Source organism: Zychaea mexicana (genome assembly GCF_025766255.1).
Source record: "Zychaea mexicana strain RSA 1403 chromosome Unknown BDB00scaffold_183, whole genome shotgun sequence".
Lineage (NCBI taxonomy): Eukaryota > Fungi > Mucoromycota > Mucoromycetes > Mucorales > Lichtheimiaceae > Zychaea > Zychaea mexicana.
Window position 1 is genome coordinate 50,121 of NW_026516846.1, and position 15,485 is coordinate 65,605.

The 15,485-nt window shown below is 43.3% G+C and overlaps 4 protein-coding genes across 4 annotated transcripts; all 4 read left to right on the plus strand.

Moving 5' to 3' along the window:
- Window positions 1–218: 218 nt before the first annotated feature.
- On the plus strand, window positions 219–1,853 carry BDB00DRAFT_776255 (uncharacterized protein; the record flags this gene model as incomplete). The annotated part of the gene is made up of 3 exons (XM_053120268.1): window positions 219–379; window positions 456–1,240; window positions 1,318–1,853. The coding sequence occupies 3 exons, from the start codon at window positions 219–221 to the stop codon at window positions 1,851–1,853; spliced, it is 1,482 nt and encodes a 493-aa protein (XP_052972753.1).
- Window positions 1,854–4,520: 2,667 nt separating this feature from the next.
- On the plus strand, window positions 4,521–6,905 carry BDB00DRAFT_860156 (uncharacterized protein). Its single transcript, XM_053125980.1, has 9 exons — window positions 4,521–4,712; window positions 4,810–4,966; window positions 5,057–5,151; window positions 5,241–5,332; window positions 5,410–5,508; window positions 5,579–5,647; window positions 5,738–5,830; window positions 5,922–6,153; window positions 6,248–6,905. The coding sequence occupies exons 1-9, from the start codon at window positions 4,593–4,595 to the stop codon at window positions 6,446–6,448; spliced, it is 1,158 nt and encodes a 385-aa protein (XP_052972754.1). The 5' UTR covers window positions 4,521–4,592; the 3' UTR covers window positions 6,449–6,905.
- An 866-nt stretch (window positions 6,906–7,771) lies between these two features.
- Window positions 7,772–8,708, plus strand: BDB00DRAFT_860161 (uncharacterized protein). The gene is made up of 2 exons (XM_053125981.1): window positions 7,772–8,099; window positions 8,195–8,708. The coding sequence occupies exons 1-2, from the start codon at window positions 7,809–7,811 to the stop codon at window positions 8,291–8,293; spliced, it is 390 nt and encodes a 129-aa protein (XP_052972755.1). The 5' UTR covers window positions 7,772–7,808; the 3' UTR covers window positions 8,294–8,708.
- A 504-nt stretch (window positions 8,709–9,212) lies between these two features.
- BDB00DRAFT_966270 (uncharacterized protein) lies at window positions 9,213–10,476 on the plus strand. The gene is made up of 3 exons (XM_053129797.1): window positions 9,213–9,352; window positions 9,449–9,672; window positions 9,764–10,476. Exons 1-3 carry the CDS (start codon window positions 9,292–9,294, stop codon window positions 10,205–10,207), a joined length of 729 nt encoding a protein of 242 aa, XP_052972756.1. The 5' UTR covers window positions 9,213–9,291; the 3' UTR covers window positions 10,208–10,476.
- The last annotated feature ends 5,009 nt before the right edge of the window (window positions 10,477–15,485 follow it).

Here is a 15,485-nt window from a genome sequence, read left to right on the forward strand (position 1 = left end):
GTGTGAGGTTTCACTATTGTGTGTGCGTGTGTGCGCGGAAATTCGGTGGAATTTTTTTTCCATTATATATTCTTTTGCATGATTATGACGTCCTCGAATTCATAAACATGCGGCTTTTTCCCCTGCAACTCAACATTCGCACTCTTCGTGGTCGTTTTTTACTCGCTTCTTTCTCTACGCACACAAACGCACCTTACGCACCAAGAAACATAACAACAATGTCTTCATCACTTTTTATCCCAAGAACACCAGTAAATCCACGAAAATATGCCTTTTTGCTGCCCGGCATCACACCTCGAACGCTATCGCAATCCGAACATTTGCTTGAAAAAAACCATACCGAGCATCATATCTTCTTCAACGAGAGCGGCTTTCACAAGTAATATCATTTTCATTTTATTTCCCACACTCAAGGCACTGAAATTTTAACCGGGATTACCGACTTGTTTGTGTAGCCATCTCGTTCATCATTATTTAGCAGCCTATTCACTGGGTGCCGACAACAAACGACTAAAGGAAATCTATGACGATCACGCCTCGTATCAGCGCAAACTCCCGCCTTCAGTGGGTGAGCTTACTCGAGAAAACTACAAAAACGAGCTCGGTAACCGAGAAGCATACACGAGCTACCTGCGTCTGTTCCAAAAAGAGATTGAAAAATATGGCATGGTGGACTCGATCCGACGATGGATGTTTGCAGACGACATGCTGGCTCGAACGGTGGGCGGAGCGTACCATCCATTGATTCATTTGGGTTATGCCGTTGAATTTGATTTACCGGCCGTGGCAGCAGAAGGATTGGCCATGGCAGCTTGTACGGAAGCTAATTTGAGCCCTCTGATACCGAACTTACCGTCGTTGCAGGAGATTCTTGTGCCCGTTCAGGCTGCATCCATGGCATCTAGTGCACGCGATATGGTATCTAAGGTGACAAATGATGTGGCAACAAAGCTCGGTTTTGGTGGAAGTGGTAGTATTACTAGTAGCGGAGCACAATACCAGCAACGTGACAAGAAGGATCCCGAATCAGCAAATAGCTTGACAGCAACAGACATGACAGCCAGCTTGAAGGAGGCAATGAATAACAATGCGGTCGTCGATCTGGCCGAGGAAATCCACAGAGACACTGACTTTGATGGCGTGGTCAAGTTTAAGGACTCAAACAAGATTCGTGCCTTCTTGGCCAATCCAAAGGGGGTTGAAAAGCTCAAGGTTTATGCCTCGCGATGGCATGTCCATGGTAGATATTGCGAAAAAAGAAAGCATGTATCTGATAAAAGAGTTTCAAAACTAATTGCACATGATATATATCTTTAGATGAAGATAAGGACTTACAAGCTAAACTTAAAGAGATGTATACCGCATGCATGCTCATTTACGGCGCATCCGCTATTCGGGAACAAGGCATCAAACTGGACTTCTTCTTGATGCATGCACTGACATCCATCCATGCCGTTCATCTGTTAATGCCACACCTGGCTCCCAACGAATTCGCTGCACTGCTACGAGGTCACGCAGCAACAACACTCGCATACTACATTTCACGCGGCCGACCTAGCCTTCAAGTGGATCTCCTCCTTAAGTATGAATCAGACGAAGCTACCAATAACTCGGCTAATCCATGGCTCAAGATTTGTGAGCGCGCAATCAATGCTCCGGAGGCACATATCATCAAGGTTATACGCGCATGTGCTGTTGGACAAGTTGTTTACGGCCACGACAGACGCAGTGAACCTTTTGAAAAGGCGTGGGTCCGACTTGCCGACATGACACTCAAAATTGCTGGCAACAAGGTGGACGATGATAGTTATTGGAACCACAAAGGCATTGGTTTTGACGAAGCTTGGCAGTAATAAAATCATTATTATGCCAGCAATTACGTTCAATAAAGTTCGAGGGTGGGGTGGGGGAGGTTTACCACTTTGTTGGAGCATATTACTCTCAACGGTGACACGGGGTGCAATACCTCATTTCGTTTCTTACCTTAACCGTGTATAATTCATATATGGCAGCGGCAACACTATAAAAGACGCCTACACTGGTCGAGCATGGTGAAACTTACAATTTGCTCGCAATGTCATGCCTCGCCTTGTCAACCACACAACGTGATTTCCAACAATAAAGACAACTTATGCTGCGCGCGATTACGATCAAGCAGAAGCTTATTTCACCAAGGTCATTGACAACTTACAAGCTAAATGTCACGGCTTTATTTTACCGCGCTGCCACCTACTAAATGCAGAACAAACTCGAGCTCGCTCTTAATGACAGTCAACAGGCCAATCCACACAATGCCAGTGCCTGTCCTGACGCGCTCCTGTCGGCGGCAAACTCTCAAATATTACAAGGCGATTTTCGTGCAGCCTTTTTAACTTACAATCAAGATGCAGCAGCAGTCTCGGCCTTAGCCTTTGCATACGAGCAACTCGACAAAAGACATCGTCAGCTCGTAGCAGCCGTCAGCAAACACAATATACCAAACGAAATAATTATATGCATTCTAACGCAGCTACAAAGATTTTATACAGCTAGCACTCACATCACGTTTCTGGTATGCGCTTGTTAAGGACAGATGGGCGTCCCTGTGGAGCGTATATGACATGAAAAAAAGCACTCAAAACACTCTCAAAAGTATCCGAGATACTCGAGACGCTTTCTGGCGATAAAGCAGAAGCGGTAGTAAAAAATAATTGCACTTCAGTCAAACACCATGCGCAAGAGTAGTTATTGAATGTGCTGAAGGTTGTGGCAGCATAAATGGAGCGCTATTACTGTACTGACTTGGATATTGCGCAAGAAAGGTTTAGATAAAAATAATCATCCTTCCTGTTTATACTATTGCAGAGATTGGCTATTTCGACCGAACTGGGCTCACGCCTCTGTTCATACATGTCAATGACAGATTATGGTCTTGCAACAACCTGTATCTTACCAAATTTAAGCTTTCAGGTTCAGATGCTACCAAGTACGAATTGTCTAGCATTGTGCAATCATCAAAACACTTGACGTCATTGACAATCGACAGCCTAGAGTACCAGAGCTGTATTGCGCGTGTCTTGCCGATCGTTGCAAACAACTTCCCAAATATCCAGGAGTTCTTGTTCACAGATTTCCCGAGCGGTGTCACCATACGCTCGATCATTACCCTCATCATCATCATTGTCATCCACAAGGCTGTCGACGGAGAAGAAGAAGGGCCGCAAATGCTTGTACTACACCAAGCGATCCTTCAAACACTTGATCGATACCTTGCAAGCTTTTAGCGATAAAAAGTAGCGAGCCATTTGATATTTTCTGCGAGCGCTATGGCTCAGTGCAAGCTTTGACACAGAGTACGGGGCAAATGAGTTGCACACGCTCACTCTCACCTCCAAACGTCCGAGACTTACGCATTCAGACGTAGCTTTATCGCGCTCATTGCTGCTTGCTCAACTTCATTTCAGCATATCCACATCGCAGGAAAAGTGTTCTTAGATTAGCGGTTCTCTGACGCACTAGCGACTCTCGGCCAGCTTAGAACATTACATTTCCTGCATTAAAATATATATTATTTTTATAACAATGCTAATTATGACGATATTGACAACGAAAATAAATTGTTGGGAGAGAAGAGGAACGCGATAAACAAAGGAAAAAGCGTTAGGAATGTATGCAGCAGTAGCAAACGACACTATCGCCCATGATGGACGTCAGCTAGAACCCATTTTTAACATCGCACAACAATTACTTCCTTGACTGCGGATTTACATGTATAGCAGACGACGGAAGAGATTGGTACTTACTCGAATTTGCGCAGTGCGTTCCTCGTTCAATCAATATGCGCAGATCAAACCTGAAAACCATCTCTATGTCCAAGCAGACATTTCTGTTCTGTTTGGGACACTTGCGGAAATCAAGGTCCCTGCGACATCAAGAATCGTGCTGCTCTCTCGGGACCAGGTCGGATCTCTACTATGAGAATGGGGAGCACGAAGAGGATCAAGCGAAAATGAAAGGAGAAGACGATGATCTTGCGCACGCTTTAATAACACTTAAGTCATTGACATAATTATTGTTGTATCTTGTTGGGTTATCGGCAGACTTGCCATCCCCAACAAGCTATATGATAAATAGACTAGCGGTCGAGACACTTTATTTCACATTGGCCGGTTCAAGGCAGGAAAACGCCCAGCTACTACTGCTACTAAGGACGCCAGTATAGCCGAAATCCGATAATAAAGGTGTATCCATGTAATCAGTACAATAAATCTGTCGGTAATAAGTCTAACAATCATTTCGACGAATACCCAGTGTAACTGGATGTCAGGACCAAAGCATAGCTAGGTAGGTCAAAAGCATAGTGCATAGATTAAACGAACAGTGATAGTTTCTTCTTGGACCTTCATTTATTGATGCCTCTTTGCTGTAATGACTGTTTCCAAGGATACTCTGGCTTTGTTTCGATCCATGCATTGCCTGAATGCGGTCCAGCAAGATTTGATATCCCGAAACCGCCACACGCCCGTTCGTCGGCAACCCCCCTCGAAACGCCCAGTTCGTGTTTCAAAAACCCAACCCTCTTTTTCTGAGAACATCTCTGTCCTGCACGTTCAATGAAGTACACTCTTGTTTCCGTACCTGCATTAGGCCAGAGCCAAAACACGCTCTTGAACATCAAGAGCAAATTAGCCCCATTTGCCGAGACTCATCCTTTCAACATTCCCGAGTTTAAGGTATAAGAATGGGTACTTGCTTGCGGATTTGTCACTTTGTGGGGATGCACGGTTTTTTTTTCTTACTCACCGCATGCACTTATATATTGAAATGTAGATTGGCACATTGGACGCTCTTGTGCTTTTGTCGGATGACCTCACTAAACATGACAACGCATTTGAACAAGCTGTTAACAAGCTTGCAGATATCCTTGGTAACTTGGTCAAAGGACAGCCCGACGCTTTAGTTCAGGACTTTTTGTTGGTGAACGACAGTAAGATTTTTGGTTCTTCTATTTTCGCTAGAGGAAAGAAAGATAGGGAATATAGAAAGCTTAGTAGATATTGTTATGATGATGCAATAGAGACGGTGGATCAATATGTGAATACATTCCAGTGGAACAGCATGAAATACCGTACCGATAAATCGCTTCAAGAAACCACGTCGATGTTGACGCAAGTAAGGGGATCATCATCATAATATACCAATATCCTCGCAACGTATGTATTCAGCCATTTGAATAAAAAGCTGACAATGCGGTACTGTAGGAAATGACGTCGATGGATAATTTGATAAAGAACAAGATGAATGCGTATACCCAAAACAAAAATGCTCTTCAGGCACTTCAGCGCAAGCAAACGTAAATTAAGTTTTTTCGAAAGTTGGTTTAAACGCGATGGGCTCAAAGAAAAGTAATACTTACTCTTTTATTGATAGTGGCAATCTGTCAGTGAAGAACTTGAACGGCATTGTAAAGAAGGAACACTGTGTGCTGAACTCAGAGTACCTTACGACCTTATTTGTTGCTGTACCAAAGTAAGGAACAGCTTTTACTTGGAGACACCGTCATTTTACTTTGTTACTGACCAACAGTCCATCTTGATAGGACCCAATACAAGCAATGGAATAACACGTACGAGACACTCGTTTCCATGGTCGTTCCTCGTTCTTCTGTGTAAGTGGCTATGCTAGTCCGTGAACAGGTTTGATGAATCTGAGGTTTCTTTTTGTTCATGCGATCATCCTTTTGTTATATAATGAATAGCAAGATCTCCGAGGATTCAGAATACGGTTTATTCTCCATTACATTATTCCAGCGTGTGGTGGATGAGTTTACTCACAAGGCTCGTGAAGAAAAGTAAGTGGCTTCGCATTTGTTTCTATCTCTATATCCCTTCAACGTTTCGAAACAAACATTAAGGACTCAACGCATAACGGTTGCTGTAAAGATTTATCGTAAGAGATTTCCAGTTTGATGAAGACGCATTGAGACAACAAGAACGCGAGCTTTTGGAGACCGAAGAAACGGAACGTGAACAACAGACTGAATTGATCCGTCTGTCGCGAACCAACTTTAGCGAAATGTTTTCTTCGTGGGTGCATTTGAAGGCACTTCGTGTGTTTGTCGAGTCTGTGCTAAGATACGGATTGCCACCAGATTTCACTTGCGTCACCATTGCTGTAAGCTAACCTTTGATATGTATTTGCATAAATATGCTTATCCGTTAGAACTAACGATGTATGTTGAAACATTTGCTTGACCGGACCGACATAGGCTGAGCCCAAGTTTGAAGCCAAGGTGGATCAGACACTTGTGGAACAGTATGGTCATCTCGGCGGTGTGCACGGTATGAATAAGCAACAGCGACAAGAAAACAATGAAGAACTCTTGGACCACGAATTGCAATCGGTCAACAGCACTGGCTACCGACCTTATGTGCAATTTGAGCTTGAATTTGACCTGGAGCGTAGATAGAGAAGCAAGAAAAGATGTATAAAAATTCCTACCCTTTTATCCAGACCCAATCCCTCAACCCACCCCCAACCAGTCCATACACCTGCCATTTTTCACACTGACCAAAGATCGATGAAACAACAAGAATAACTGTACTTAAAGCAAAGAACACGAAGCAGGAAAAGAAAACCCGAAAAAAAAAGGGATCACTCGTGGTGCTCGAAAGCTTATTGGATCAATCCATATATTAACTAGAAACAAAGTACTTGCGTACATACAGATTTCATGCCGATCCCTGACGGTTCCCATGGCCGTTGTTGTTATTGTTTTTGTTGGCAAAACATTCAAGGGACACGGTACCCAACAGCTTCTTCGAGCCGCCGCTATCGAAACGGCTTATACAGAAGAGTCGCTTGCTATCATGCTTGTGATGGAGAAAACTAGTTGTGGTAGCGGCAAACGTGTGGATCTGGAAATCCCGCTTTTTCTTTCTTTTTAGTTTTGCGCGAGGCCCTTTTCTCTTTCTCTCCCTTCCACACACACACGCACACCTCAAGGACACACAAAAGCTCTCTTTTTCGAGTGTATATACTATACTTTCTCTCTTCAAAGAGAACCAAGCGATATATTTGTTGCTCCTACCCCGTCCACCCCTTTCTACCGATATATAATATCATTATCACTCCACCAAAACGGCATCAAACATATAATGACCTCGGAATCGCCTATTCTCCAAGTTCCTGAACCCGACAATAACTATAGTGGTGGTAATGGTGGCCAGGATGACCTAATTTATCAACAACAGCAAGGTGGAGATGACGACGGATTCGACAATCCAGAAGATGCCATTCCACAACGACTTAAGCTTGATTTGCGAGGTTCACGGGTCGACTTGGATCGTGACACTTTGGTCAATTTGCCCGAAAGCTTATTGATTGCCATGTTTCCCAATGGGCTTGTTCTCGGTCGACAAGACGATATATTCGAAGACGACGAGGATGAATATGGTGAAAACCATTCGCGCGACTCGGTCGGCATTGAAGACCAAGTCAATTACGTTGACTTTGACCCAATGTGTTTGGATTATGTTTTACGATTTTACCAGTATGCTCGAGAACAACATGAAAAATCGACAGCAGCGGCAGCAGGAGGGACAGGAGCAACAGCTGAAGGAGGAGGGGAAGATGTCTCTTCCCCCGAACATTATCATCAACAGCTGGCAGCAGCCACCGCAACCTCGTCTGTGTACTATCCACTGTTAACCAAACAGCCTATCATTGTTTTGCGCGAGGAATTGGAGTACTATTGTATTCCCGTGTCATCGGCATCATCATCGTCGGCAGCAGCAGCAGCAGCAGCAGCAGCAGCGGGAACAGCACAGATGGACATGGCACAACTCAAGGTTGCTTGCGGCCATCATCTGAAGCAACACGATCACATCTTTGATGCGTTGCAGAAAAACATCTCGCGAGAGAACAATGTCGCAGAACAACACTTGATTGATATGCTATGCGATGCTGGATTCATGCGTGACGATCGATGGGGCTACAGAGAACTAGAACCGATGCGCACCTGCGTTGTCAGCATGGCGCTGGTGCTATTGAAGACGACCGGGCCTAACAATCACATGGCAACTGCCCAGAAGCTTTTACTCTTTTGGAGAAAACCCGCGGTAAGAGCGCACTTTGTCAAAATCATATAAGACTCTTCTTTTCTTTTTGCTAATGTTGTCATCGATCACCATTGTCGTCGTTGTCGTCGTTATAGAGAAAGTGCTGGTGGGATGGCACTACAAGTGAAGTGCAAGAACAAAAGGTTCGATTGTGGGCACGACGCACTTGGACTCTAGAGCTGGCACTGGTATAGTTTGCATCATCGTATAGCACACAGAATGCCTTTGTTTCTTTTATTATTATTGCTTCTTCTTCTTCTTCTTCTTCCACTTCTTTGGATACCCTTCACCCATTCTCCACATGACTCCCCTCAAACCCTCCCCTGCTCTTTTCTGTCTCCCTTACACTTCTCGTTTCGGTCAACTTGCAATTTATGCTTCACTTACGGATAGATCATCGCACGCACACGCACAATTCACATTTTGCACTTATATCCACTCTTACGCTCTACTACTTCTCCTTCTGCTTCTTTCTTCTTTTCTTCGTGGCCTATTACACAATACCATGCTTGTTGTTTTAGCGTTTTCTTCACTTAATACTCTCCTGCGTTTTGGAAAAATATCATATATAAAACTCAGCCAGCAATGATCCGGCAAAAATGTTTTCTTCCTCTCTCTCTCTCTCTCTCTCTCTCTCTCTTTTCTTTCTTCTCCTCAAACATGCCAAACGAGAAGGAGTTACTAGAGCATCAGGTAAATTACTGAACATGACATACAAAGTGCTCTGGTAGGCTGCTCATACAACTGCATGGAGTAGCTCCAAGAGTTAAAAGTACTCAACGCCGAGTTGTCAACAGTTCATCCGAAAGCGGTAAGAAAAAAAATAAGCTGTATGGAGTATCACACCATCTTTTCTTTTTTTGGCCCGCTCACATTATGTATATCGATGATGAATCAGCGCTTGTACGAAAGAATGGTCCCTTCGAGTAATGTCTTCTTTCTTGCCAGAGACAAGAACGCCGTGCGATCTGCAGCAAAGCGTAAGTGATAGCTGATGGTAGCAATAGGTGATACATTCAGTTATGTCATAGTATTAATGCAAGGGTGAATTCTACAGACCAACAAGATACCATCACTAGAAACTTGCAGGAATTGAAATAAAATCCGTCTTTTCTTGAAACTTTCGTTGTGATTTACGATTCTCTTTTTTTTTTTTCGCTCCACCATATATAATACTTCTTAAATCACAATAATGGCGGATCCTATCGTGCCTCACAGCGCTCCAATCTCGGCTTACATGAGTGTTCATTCAGGTTACTAAACCTTTTTTTTCCACGGCATGTTCAATGTAATGCGATCCGCTTTCTACCCCTCTCTAATGACACATTTTTTTTCGCTCAAAAAAACAGCCACGAATCTGGCCTATGTACGCTATTTTGCTAAAGTGGAGAATGCTGTATCAGCAACGTTTAAAAACATCAACGCACAAGGCTTTACCGTGTCTTACACGCTACCGGATGACAAAGAAGTACACGACGCATTTATCGAGTTTGATACGCCCCTTACAAAGCGCGAGGAGATTCGCCCTGTACTAGAGAACATGGCCTCAGAGGCAGAATCCGCATTAGGATTGGTAATTAATCACTTAATCACTGGAATTATCTCTCGATACTGCAGGAGGAGGAAGAGGATTTAGTAAATAAGCACCATCTTTTTGTTCTTAGCCGAGCTCATTGACCGGTCCACCACCGCTTAAAGCTATCGCAAAGGCATTTTATGCACAAGCGACCGACATGTACACACCATCAGAACCAGCCGTACCGCTCGATGCATTTTACGCTGCCGATACACATTTTCAGTTATTGATCGCATTTGGCATGGGCACTTTGGGCTTATTGACGTTTTCTACCGATGAATACCTTCTCCGACAGTTCCATCCGGCAGTATTGGATTTCAAGAACTTGTTTGGCGACCGTGTCTTGCATATGATGTGGAACGGTGCAGTGACCGCTCATCTGGTGGAAGGATTATTGGCATTTGGTATCTGCGTACGTCGTGGATGGTATAGTCCTTTAAATATCTGCAAGTGGACGGTTTCAACTACTCTTTTCGGTTTTGCCTCCTTGAGCAAGTTGCTTAAACATGCAAAACGTGTAAAGTCGGAATGAATAAGTAAATTTGTAACGTCCAAAACTCTCAAAAGTCTAGTGATTTAATTCAATGAACGCTTGTGTATATCTGTCATTCTCAAATTTATGCACGATGCGAATAAGGGTCGAGAGCAAGTTCTCTCTATTCTTTTTTTCATGGTGTATTTTGTACTCGCTTATTGGTTGTGTAAGGAGGATAACTTAATAAATACATATAAGAGCAGTACCTTATAAGCTTAAATAGTGCAAGTTAGTGGAAGTTCAAGCCGAGAATAGCTTTATGGGCTCTGTTGGATAGGGACGACCTGTGATAATATTACTAACTGAAGAAGCTTCTCAACGCACCCTTCTTTGCCATCACGGTAGCAACCATGCAAGCTATACTCGCACAAAAGGTAAACAATAAAGTGCGCTGTATGCAGACACAGACATTGAAATTGACATAAGCTTTGGGGCCGCTGAAAACTCCCGTAAACCTGTATCGGTACAATGTATACCCGGTAAAAAAAACATCACATTTTCCCAATATTGCGTTTTCTTGATATTTCGTTACGATACTCAAACCACCTACCTATGACCGTTCGATGGCATGAAAGATCAGAAAAAGAGATATGTTTGGAAAAAGATAATAATAGTTAAATTAAATATGCATGTGTCTATATGGGAGGTGTGTATCTGTGTAAGTGTGAATTGTTGTGTACTGTAGATAAATAGAAATGGAGGTGTTTATATATGGCGTGTATGGCGATTGTAATCGCGTCTCATTCTTGGCAAGCTGCGTCTTCTTCGGAAAGTGATGTTGGCTTTGAGATAGGCATCGACTGCATCGTCATCCAGTGACTGTTGGAATACCTGGTACTGCTCGATGGATACAACACGTTCGTAGTGTGCCGAAGCAGATTCAAAACTTTTCGTTGTTTCTTGTAATTGCGCTATCAATTCTCAGCGGAAGACAAGATGCTTGCAAATCATGTAGCGACTTGATAGATAATTTTTGCAGCCACAAATACAATTATTGTCCGATGGCTGGTAGATAGTCTCGGTTGCTAAATTTTCTGTTCGGCCATACAGCTTTTCCCATACACGGGTAAACATCTGATGCCAACGGGTCGCAGAGCGAGAACGAACAGTATCACGGTTGAACTTGTGACGAAGATCAGGGAAATGTCGCGCAACAATCACGTATACGAGCAAGTCTACTCGTGCTCGGTTGAATTGGTGCAAATAATTACGTTTCAAAACCTTCCAATGCGCTTCAATCAACATTGTTGTTCTTCCTACTGGGATACGGTCCGAAATACTGCTGTGCGCCCATTTTCTCCAAGTAGACGGCTGATATCAATTGCGGTATGGTGCCCGCCACCTAGAAACAACAAGTGGACATTTCAAAAATTTAAGATTCCGCCTTTATAAATTTCCATTTTTAGTTAAGTGATATTTATTCATGCTTTTCATCCAGTGAGTCCTTTCTCAGAGGATCACTTAAATAAACAAACTACTCTCGCATGATTCTTCTTACATGATTATTAGAAACTGACAGTTCTCTTTGAACGCACAAGAAATAAACTTAATTGTATTCTTTGACTCTTGCACAATTTTAAGGTTCTTCTGGTACTTGTTGAGTCTCCCCATTGTATAGAATGTTTTGGAAAAAGAAGGAACAATAAAACTGTCATCCTACTTATAATTTACCTGGCACCATTACAGTCAATGTTGATTGGAAGGCTGAGGTATATATTGCACCAATGCTTACCACTATGTTACACTACCTTCTTAATATGGAAATCGCCGATTCAATGTCATATACTATAGTGTATAGTAGGGTGGACATTCTGACAAAATCCTCTGCTAAATTTTGAAATCGACACCAACTTCAACACTTTATTTCTCATTTTTTTTTGCTCGTATGTATACAAAAACGTTTCATAGAATTATTCTTTGAGCCTCTCTATATCGTTCTATGAAGCCAAAAAAGTGCGTTGTATAAGTGAAAAAAGTTGAAATAAAACATTGAAAATTGGTCCAAAAATTTACGTTTCTAGGTGGCAGGCACCATATTATACTGTATGATGGCCATCTTGATGTTCCTGGTGTGCACATGCAGTATGAGATTTTACGGACTGCGTGTAACCCAATTGAGCATTGATGTTTAATGCGAGGCTATTCAAACAAGAAAAGAGAGGCTCGACTTCTATTGCTTCCCCATCAAAAACACTTTCTTCCATCTCTTCTCCTCGTCCACATAAAGCACTTCTTTCCTCACTCCCACTTCTCTTTTGAGGAACGAACGTCACCAGCAAAGGTAATGACAAGCACTAGCAGACGCGTGACGACGGTGACATGTAGATAAACAATGTACCAACAACACCACCAGAACGATGGCTGTAGCGTCAACAACAGCAGCCGCAACAGCGACAAGAATGAAGAGTTCTTCTTGGACGGTCATCCTAGAGACAATGCAGATGCACCGCCAGAGTACAAAAACGCGTGGACATAGTCGGCGAGAGTCTGCCACTCTCCTAAATGTCACACGCGTCCGTACCTTTATAACGCGCGTAAGAACATTAAGTGTAGTGGAGCTTCTGTAAGCATTTTTCCAATTGCCACTTGGAATTACGGATCGCCGGTATAGCTTCCCAAAAGACAATGCCCCCGTCATGCGCCCTTATCGATAGTCTAGGCTTGTGTAACCTCAGTGTCGAGTAGAAGAAAAGCGCGTCATTATACTTTAACAAGTGGAGACACTTCGTGAGAGCCATGTAGAAAGACAAGACTAGTGTGTACGTGTAGCCTGAAGTGAGCACATTGCAAAGGGGAATGTCTGTGAGGTTGCATTCCGAATGCTTCGGGAGATGACAGACCCATAGTTCGGCGTGTCCAACACTGCTTGTCGGTGTAACATGGCATCACCTGGGCTGGCAAGTGACGCTGTCAATTTTCTTTTTTTCCTTTTTTAGATCAGCTCCCCAAGCTAACAGATAAGATATAAAAGCACTGCATGGAAATAATTTCTGCTACTTTGCTCCTCTCTCTTCCTCTCTCTCTCTCTTTTCTTTGAATCATGAAAATTGTGACCAAGATTTCGAATGCAAAAAAGTGCCCGTGCACAGTGTCGACGAGCATAACGATGAATCGGGATGGCCGCGTCCAAAAGTTTGTCGTCTCAGCCAGGACTACCCGTAGCAGCAGAAGCAGTGGCAGCAGCAGCAGCAGTGGCAGTAGCAGCAGCAGCAGTAGCAGCAGCAGCAGTGGCAGTAGCAGCAGTGGTAGCAGTAGCAGCAGTGACAGTAGCAGCATTGGCAGTAGCAGTAGTAGCGGCAGTAGCAGCAGTGGCAGTAGCAGCAGCAGCAGTGGCAGTAACAGCGGTAGCAGTGGTAGCAGCGGCGGTATGTAGTAGTAATCCCTGATATTGTTGTACATATTGCGTTAATTTCAGGTTCGAAATTGTGTCTACCTTTTTTACAATACAAAACTTATGACTGCAATTTCCATTGATCGGCGAGAAGCATCACAAGAATATATATATATATATATATATTCATGTAAACCGGTGACGTATGCCAAAATATAATAAAAAAGAAGGGCCTCCTTCTACACGATAAAAATATTGCTACATAATCAAAAGACCAGTGCATAGAAAAACTTTGTCTACGTATAAAATTAAATTTGGCTCGTGTTATTGCGATGGACACGTTATGGATGATGCTGTTGCTGCATTGTTGGCGAGGTATAATAGTTGTTGTTGTTTTCTCCTTTAGTAGTGGCGACAGGGTTATCGTCACTGGACATGGCAGCATGGTCCTCCAAAGTCCAAGCATCTTCTTGAATAGGTGGTAAGCTTCACTTATAAAAATCATCACGATCCCCACGTTTCATAAAAGAGATTGTCAAACCGTTATAAATTGCGCTGATGAAATTGGCAGCGGCCGTTTCTTGATCGTCAGCTAAGAAAAGAAGGTCATATCGAGTATCAATAGTATTGCTCGGTACGCTTCACATATAAAAAATCATCATGATCCCCAGGTTTCATACTCTTTTTATATCGCCGGTTCTTTGTTCCATTAAAGCGCACAGACCCGTCGCCGACAATTGTTGGATCAGAGCGGAGCACGGCAAGCGGAGCCGCATAGTGAAACAAACATATACGCACCATAAGAAAAAGACACTAGCATGACAGTCGTCAGACTACAACGATAATTATCATCAAGGCACTTCTTCACATTGCTGCAGTTCACTGGCTCCTTAGGGCAGTAGTGACAACAAAATTTCTAAGCTCCGTCATTTTGTTTATCGGGCTCATGAAAAAAAAGAATCGACTGCGCGTTTTGCCCTTTATTCTTTTCTTTAGTCTTCATATTCATCTTTGTACATTTGCAGTGTTTCTTTCATTATCACTTTTTACCTTTCTTTTATTTTTCATCCCGCTCGAGTGTCCCTGTGGGTGTGCATAGTTGAAGGGAGCTAGTCGTGCACGACTGGCTCTTGCTCATCTTTTGTACATTTGCAGTGTTTCTTTCATTATCACTTTTTACCTTTCATTTATTTTTCATCCCGCTCGAGTGTCCCTGTGGGTGTGCATAGTTGAAGGGAGCTAGTCGTGCACGACTGGCTCTTGCTCATCTTTTGTACATTTGCAAAGTTCTTTGTTTCATCTTGGTTTTTTATCTTCCTCAAAAACTGAAAGCGAGAGTGTGTGCAAAGAGGTACGTATATGTTCGCCGCTGACAGACCTTTGTGCTATTTCTTTTATTTGTAGGAACTGTGGAGGAGTAGGTTCTGTCGGGAACTGAGGCTTGTGGACAAGAAAGGGAGAGGTGTAGGTTCTGCCGGGAACTGAGGCTTGCGGAAAACAAGGGAGGGCAACCTCCCTTGTGGGTACGTATATGTTCGCCGCTGACAGACCTTTGTGCTATCATATTTCTTTTATTTGTAGGAACTGTGGAGGAGTAGGTTCTGTCGGGAACTGAGGCTTGTGGACAAGAAAGGGAAAGGTGTAGGTTCTGCCGGGAACTGAGGCTTGCGGAAAACAAGGGAGGGCAACCTCCCTTGTGGGTACGTATATGTTCGCCGCTGACAGACCTTTGTGCTATCATATTTCTTTTATTTGTAGGAACTGTGGAGGAGTAGGTTCTGTCGGGAACTGAGGCTTGTGGACAAGAAAGGGAAAGGTGTAGGTTCTGCCGGGAACTGAGGCTTGCGGAAAACAAGGGAGGGCAACCTCCCTTGTGGGTACGTATATGTTCGCCGCTGACAGACCTTTGTGCTATCATATTTCTTTTATTTTTGTAGGAACTGT